At 33.8% G+C, this 7,595-nt stretch overlaps 2 protein-coding genes across 2 annotated transcripts; one reads left to right on the forward strand and one right to left on the reverse strand.

The window, feature by feature from the left end:
* The first annotated feature begins 3,705 nt into the window (after nucleotides 1-3,705).
* LOC139888535 (uncharacterized mitochondrial protein AtMg00810-like) lies at nucleotides 3,706-4,196 on the forward strand. The gene is made up of 2 exons (XM_071871541.1): nucleotides 3,706-3,733; nucleotides 3,868-4,196. The coding sequence occupies exons 1-2, from the start codon at nucleotides 3,706-3,708 to the stop codon at nucleotides 4,194-4,196; spliced, it is 357 nt and encodes a 118-aa protein (XP_071727642.1).
* A 2,162-nt stretch (nucleotides 4,197-6,358) lies between these two features.
* On the reverse strand, nucleotides 6,359-7,137 carry LOC139891670 (histone H2A.1-like). Its single transcript, XM_071874657.1, has 2 exons — nucleotides 6,845-7,137; nucleotides 6,359-6,723 (listed from the first exon to the last, which is right to left on the reverse strand). The coding sequence occupies exons 1-2, from the start codon at nucleotides 7,049-7,051 to the stop codon at nucleotides 6,493-6,495; spliced, it is 438 nt and encodes a 145-aa protein (XP_071730758.1). The 5' UTR covers nucleotides 7,052-7,137; the 3' UTR covers nucleotides 6,359-6,492.
* Between the last annotated feature and the right edge of the window lie 458 nt (nucleotides 7,138-7,595).

The following is a 7,595-nucleotide window of genomic DNA, read 5'->3' on the forward strand; positions in this document are numbered from 1 at the left end:
AAATAATGGATCGTGAGGTTAAGAGACCTAAACAAAACAAGATACCAATTGTTAAGGTTCGATGGAATGCTCGTAGAGGACCCGAGTTCACCTGGGAGAGTGAAGATCAGATGAAGAAGAAATACCCGCATTTATTTCCAGAAGATACGTCAACACCTCCAACTGCTTAAAATTTTGGGACGAAATTTATTTAACGGGTAGGTACTGTAGTGACCCGAACTTTCCCATGTTTATATATATATTAAATGAAATTGTTATTTACATGATTATGTGTTTCCAACATGTTAAGCAATCAAACTTGTTAAGACTTGATTAATTGAAATAGGTTTCATATAGACAATTGACCACCCAAGTTGACCGGTGATTCACGAATGTTAAAACTTGTAAAAACTATACGATGAGATATATACGGTTATATATATAGTTAACATGATTTTATTATAAGTATGTATCTCATTAGGTATTTTAACAATGAGTTATATACATAAAAATGAGACTGTTAATTTAAGAAACTCGAAAACGATATATATAACGATTATCGTTATAACAACGTCTTACTAGGTACATATGAATCATATTAAGATATTGATACACTTAGTTAATTATGTTAAATGATAAGTAAATATATTATTAAGTGTATTAACAATGAAATACATATGTAAAAATAAGACTACTAACTTAATGATTTCGAAACGAGACATATATGTAACGATTATCGTTGTAACGACATTTAACTGTATATATATCATACTAAGATATATTATATATCATAATATCATGATAATATAACAATTTAACATCTCATTTGTTATAATAAACAATGGGTCAACAACATTCAACAAGATCGTTAACCTAAAGGTTTCAAAACAACATTTACATGTAACGACTAACGATGACTTAACGACTCAGTTAAAATGTATATACATGTAGTGTTTTAATATGTATTCATACACTTTTGAAAGACTTCAAGACACTTATCAAAATACTTCTACTTAACAAAAATGCTTACAATTACATCCTCGTTCAGTTTCATCAACAATTCTACTAGTATACACCTGTATTCGTACTCGTACAATACACAGCTTTTAGATGTATGTACTATTGGTATATACACTCCAATGATCAGCTCTTAGAAGCCCATGTGAGTCACCTAACACATGTGGGAACCATCATTTGGCAACTAGCATGAAATATCTCATAAAATTACAAAAATATGAGTAATCATTCATGACTTATTTACATGAAAACAAAATTACATATCCTTTATATCTAATCCATACACCAACGACCAAAAACACCTACAAACACTTTCATTCTTCAATTTTCTTCATCTAATTGATCTCTCTCACATATCTTCAAGTTCTAAGTGTTCTTCATAAATTTCAAAAGTTCTAGTTTCATAAAATCAAGAATACTTCCAAGATTGCAAGTTTACTTCCAAGTTTTCTAAATCCATTCCAAGTAATCATCCAAGATCAAGAAACCTTTGTTACTTACAGTAGGTTATATTTCTAATACAAGGTAATAATCATATTCAAACTTTAATTCAATTTCTATAACTATAACAATCTTATTTCGAGTGGAAATCTTACTTGAAATTGTTTTCGTGTCATGATTCTGCTTCAAGAACTTTCAAGCCATCCAAAGATCCTTTGAAGCTAGATCTATTTTTCTCATTTCCAGTAGGTTTATCCAAGGAACTTGAGGTAGTAATGATGTTCATAACATCATTCGATTCATACATATAAAGCTATCTTATTCGAAGGTTTAAACTTGTAATCACTAGAACATAGTTTAGTTAATTCTAAACTTGTTCGCAAATAAAAGTTAATCCTTCTAACTTGACTTTTAAAATCAAATAAACACATGTTCTATATCTATATGATATGCTAACTTAATGATTTAAAACCTGGAAACACGAAAAACACCGTAAAATCGGATTTACGCCGTCGTAGTAACACCGCGGGCTGTTTTGGGTTAGTTAATTAAAAACTATGATAAACTTTGATTTAAAAGTTGTTATTCTGGGGAAATGATTTTTATTATGAACATGAAACTATATCCAAAAATTATGGTTAAACTCAAAGTGGAAGTATGTTTTCTAAAATGGTCATCTAGACGTCGTTCTTTCGACTGAAATGACTAACTTTACAAAAACGACTTGTAACTTATTTTTCCTACTATAAACCTATACTTTTTATGTTTAGATTCATAAAATAGAGTTCAATATGAAACCATAGCAATTTGATTCACTCAAAACGGATTTAAAATGAAGAAGTTATGGGTAAAACAAGATTGGATAATTTTTCTCATTTTAGCTGCGTGAAAATTGGTAACAAATCTATTCCAACCATAACTTAATCAACTTGTATTGTATATTATGTAATCTTGAGATACCATAGACACGTATACAATGTTTCGACCTATCATGTCGACACATCTATATATATTTCGGAACAACCATAGACACTCTATATGTGAATGTTGGAGTTAGCTATACAGGGTTGAGGTTGATTCCAAAATATATATAGTTTGAGTTGTGACAATACTGAGATACGTATACACTGGGTCGTGGATTGATTCAAGATAATATTTATCGATTTATTTCTGTACATCTAACTGTGGACAACTAGTTGTAGGTTACTAACGAGGACAGCTGACTTAATAAACTTAAAACATCAAAATATATTAAAAGTGTTGTAAATATATTTTGAACATACTTTGATATATATGTATATATTGTTATAGGTTCGTGAATCAACCAGTGGCCAAGTCTTACTTCCCGACGAAGTAAAAATCTGTGAAAGTGAGTTATAGTCCCACTTTTAAAATCTAATATTTTTGGGATGAGAATACATGCAGGTTTTATAAATGATTTACAAAATAGACACAAGTACGTGAAACTACATTCTATGGTTGAATTATCGAAATCGAATATGCCCCTTTTTATTAAGTCTGGTAATCTAAGAATTAGGGAACAGACACCCTAATTGACGTGAATCCTAAAGATAGATCTATCGGGCCCAACAAGCCCCATCCAAAGTACCGGATGCTTTAGTACTTCGAAATTTATATCATATCCGAAGGGTGTCCCGGAATGATGGGGATATTCTTATATATGCATCTTGTTAATGTCGGTTACCAGGTGTTCACCATATGAATGATTTTTATCTCTATGTATGGGATGTGTATTGAAATATGAAATCTTGTGGTCTATTGTTACGATTTGATATATATAGGTTAAACCTATAACTCACCAACATTTTTGTTGACGTTTAAAGCATGTTTATTCTCAGGTGAATATTAAGAGCTTCCGCTGTTGCATACTAAAATAAGGACAAGATTTGGAGTCCATGTTTGTATGATATTGTGTAAAAACTGCATTCAAGAAACTGATTTCGATGTAACATATTTGTATTGTAAACCATTATGTAATGGTCGTGTGTAAACAGGATATTTTAGATTATCATTATTTGATAATCTACGTAAAGCTTTTTAAACCTTTATTTATGAAATAAAGGTTATGGTTTGTTTTAAAAATGAATGCAGTCTTTGAAAAACGTCTCATATAGAGGTCAAGACCTCGCAACGAAATCAATTAATATGGAACGTTTTTAATCAATAAGAACGGGACATTTCAGCAGCCTCCTAGCTTTATTAATCCTAAGTTCCCGAATCATGTTTGCCACTTGAAAAAGGCTCTTTATGGTCGCAAACAGACGCCACGAGCATGGTTTCAACGTTTAAGCTCCTTTCTTATCAGTATTGGTTTCACCTGTAGCCGCACGGATACTTCTCTATTTGTTTTCAAAAAGGACTCAAACCTTTTATATCTTTTGGTTTATGTTGATGATCTTATTCTCACAGGTAACAACAGTGATCTTGTTCAGCTCTTCATTTCTCGGCTCCATAAAGAGTTCCTCATTACTGATCTCGGTAGACTAAACTATTTTCTTGGTTTTGAGGTTAACTATCACGCTTCTGGGCTTTTTCTTATTCAATCTAAATATGCACATGACATTCTTACGCGTGCTAAGTTATTGGATTCTAAGCCGGCTGCTACTCCTTTGTCGACATCAGTTTACTTTACCAGTCAAGGGACTCCTTTTTATGATGCCACTCTTTATCGATCATTAGTTGGGACTCTTCAGTATTTTACAATTACGAGGCCAGATATTTCGTATGCGGTTAACTAGGTGAGTCAGGTTTTTCATGCTCCGATGAATGAACATTTTCAGGCTGTAAAAAGAATATTGCGCTACATTAGAGGCACTATCTCCTATGTGCTTTCCTTTTTACATTCACCCAAACCGAATATACTGGGATATTCAGATGCTGACTGGGCTCAATGTATTGAAACTCGTCGCTCTACCTACGGTTATTCTATCTTTCTTTGTGGGAATCTTGTCTCGTGGAGTTCTAAGAAGCAACCTATGATCTCACGTTCTAGTTGTGAATCTGAATACATGGCTCTTGCCAACACCACTTCTGAAATCATCTGGATCACTCATCTGCTTCGTGAACTTTATGTTTTACCTTTTGGGCGTCCTACCATTTTATGTGATAACCGGAATGCTCTGTTCCTTAGTCAAAATCCCATTTCTCACAAACGTGCTAAACATATCGATATTGATTATCATTTTGTTAGAGAATTGGTTCTTTCGGGGAAGTTGTACACCAAGTATGCTTCGACGCATTTGCAGTTAGCTGATATCTTTACAAAGAGCCTTCCACGTCCACTTTTTGAAGACTTGCGTTCCAAGCTGTGTATTGGTCCTCCCCCTACTTCGCTTGCGGGGGGTAATAGAACCGACTGCATACATATACATATATTAGGATATGATTTGTATATCTTTTATTTATAGATAGTGATTGTGCATATCCTCTAAATTAGGATGTTTGTTGTATTTGTATCCTATATAATCCTATCAATACAATGACTCACATTCATGTGAGATTTTCTAAACCTAATATAATGCAATGCCTCTTAGTGGATAATTTGACCCATATTATCAAACCAAATTAGGTAGAGCATTAGAATGCCCAAATTTATATGAGAATAATAAAGCAGTAAGTCAAAAGTTAATTTATTGGCGACTTGACCTTCGCTTAGAGCCTAAATTAAACTTCGGACAGGTTTAAAACTTCTGAAAATGTGATTCTACCTTTTCATGGTGTCTCACATTTTTTTTTAACATACTTATTAGCTGAAAATCTATTCGGAAGCAATCTTTCTATCCATAAAACACTAAGAGGGATGACTTTCTCTACTATTGGGGTGTTTCACTCAGGGTGTAGAAATGACTTCTCTTAATTCTGGAATAGAGAAGGATTGTCTACATCTTACCTCCCCATACGCTACTTATGTGGGAGTGGGCTTTGTTGTTGTTGTTATTGTTGTGTTGTAAGTCAAAAGTTGTAGAAAATCAAGTACAACCAAGATTAATCCTACTAATCCAAAACAAAACTTCTTGACTCCAAAAGATAAACATCCATAATTGTAATTTCATCCTAATAGTTTAACCGATAGAAAAGCACCAAAATCATATGACAATGTCACTTTGTGCACTTAATCTGGTAGCATTTGACCGTCCAAACCCTAATACACAAGCAATCAACTTCTGTCCCAAATAGACCAAAAATAAAGAGAATTTCCAGGAAGCAGATGTTACATAAGACACACCAGGCCTGAAACTCTAATCGTAGACCAAAATCGCTCAACGATTTATGCAAGGCTTAGTAGCCATGCAAGAGAGGTGAATGACTTTTTAAAGACTTAAGACTTGGGTGCCTAATTCATTTCTCAAATGATCCCCAACTACTTTCCCCTCACCATAATGTAACACTTATACAACCTTCTTTTACACATTTTTTAACGACAATTTTTTTACACATTAATGTCATGCAGTAACATCCAACGCCAACATATTAATCTCCAAGCACAAGTAAAGTATAGCAGCAAGTAAGATTCTAACAAAAGTAACACACAAAAGACTAAAATCACTCACACGGTTAGATCAGCTCAATTAACATCAACCCAAATTCAATTACACTTAGAGTTAGCCAAACAGCCATAGCTTGCACCCAAACCGTCATTTTCCACCCCCAACTCTATCTCATTTAGACACTCACATTTTTTGGCCCAACTAGTAAACCAATAATACCCAACAAACCCGAATAAATTTGCACTTAAACTAGACTGAAATTTACGTAACACATACAGTAATTCCTAGTCGATACCCATTTCGTGAAGTTATAATTCTAGTGCCATTAAAAAACATTAAACAAAAATGTTTGTTATATTTGTATTAATATGATTCATAAACACTAGTAGCAGAATAAATGAGAAAAAAAGGGCTAACAAAATAGATTCATTTATATTATGTAGAAACTAAAAACTAACAAAACAACTTGGGCTATTACATTTTTTTGCCAACAACCAATGCATTCTAAGGACCAAAACTAGCTATCACAAATATAAACCATTAACAATTAGGCCTTCTTTGGAGATTTTGGAGTCTTGGTAGCCTTCTCCTCAGTCACAGCAGATTTCTTAGGCAAAAGCACAGGGTTAATATTAGGCAACACACCACCAGACGCAATCGTAACACCCGAAAGCAATTTCCCCAATTCAACATCATTTCTCACAGCTAATAGCACATGTCTAGGGTTAATTCTTGTCTTCTTGTTATCTCTTGCTGCATTTCCCGCCAATTCCAATACCTGCATTCCAAAATTAACAATTTCAAGAATACACATATCAATCGCAAGAACTTTTATGAAACTAAAAAGGGATAATAAAAATAATATATATACTAAATTACAGTAGATCTAGAAATTATACCTCAGCAGCAAGGTATTCAAGTACGGCAGCAAGGTAAATCGGAGCACCAGAACCAGTTCGTTGAGCATAACGTCCTTTTTTCAAAAACCTAGCGATTCTACCAACCGGAAACTGAAGTCCAGCCTTAACGGATTTTGTAACTGCCTTCTTACGTTCACCGGCACCTTTCCTTCCTCCGGCGCCCTTGGTTGCCTTGCCTGACTCCATTTGATTGAAATTTGAATTTGCGTGAAGAGTAATCGAGGGTGTTTTGAAAAAGATTGTGAATGTGAATTTGAATTTGAAAGTGTGATGAAAAATTAAAAAGAGGATGAGGTATATATATGTGCGGGCGGGTAGTTTTTGGTTTGATTTTGGGTGCGATGGGATACAGTAGGAGTAAGTAATCCAACGGTGGAAATGGGTGCCATGTTGGAGATCTGCTACTATACGGGATCTGGCTATCCGTTGCGATTTCTTTGTCACTGGAACCAAGGCATATTCAGCCGAATTGTTTTTGAAGTTGTATACGTGGTTAGACGTTCGAACCTTTTTTTTTTTTTTTACTTTTTTGTTTTTTTTTTTTTTTTAAAGGCAAGTATTTATATATAAAAAAAATTAACGAGAAGCTAGACGCTACATGAAGACAACACAAGATACAAGAACAAAAAAAACAACACGACAATTACACGACATGGATCCAACACCAATCAACACACACCTACAAGCCTATGAGTCAAAAAACCTAACTACACCATTGTCAGCATCTTCC

Source organism: Rutidosis leptorrhynchoides, chromosome 2 (genome assembly GCF_046630445.1).
Source record: "Rutidosis leptorrhynchoides isolate AG116_Rl617_1_P2 chromosome 2, CSIRO_AGI_Rlap_v1, whole genome shotgun sequence".
Lineage (NCBI taxonomy): Eukaryota > Viridiplantae > Streptophyta > Magnoliopsida > Asterales > Asteraceae > Rutidosis > Rutidosis leptorrhynchoides.

Coding starts and splice junctions, on each gene's coding strand:
- LOC139891670 (XM_071874657.1), bottom strand. CDS start 7,051: ATGGAGTCAGGCAAGGCAACCAAGGGCGCCGGAGGAAGGAAAGGTGCC. Junction 6,724..6,844: donor TTGAATACCTTGCTGCTGAG/GTATAATTTCTA, acceptor TTTGGAATGCAG/GTATTGGAATTGGCGGGAAA.
- LOC139888535 (XM_071871541.1), top strand. CDS start 3,706: ATGGTCGCAAACAGACGCCACGAGCATG. Junction 3,734..3,867: donor AAACAGACGCCACGAGCATG/GTTTCAACGTTT, acceptor TTATTCTCACAG/GTAACAACAGTGATCTTGTT.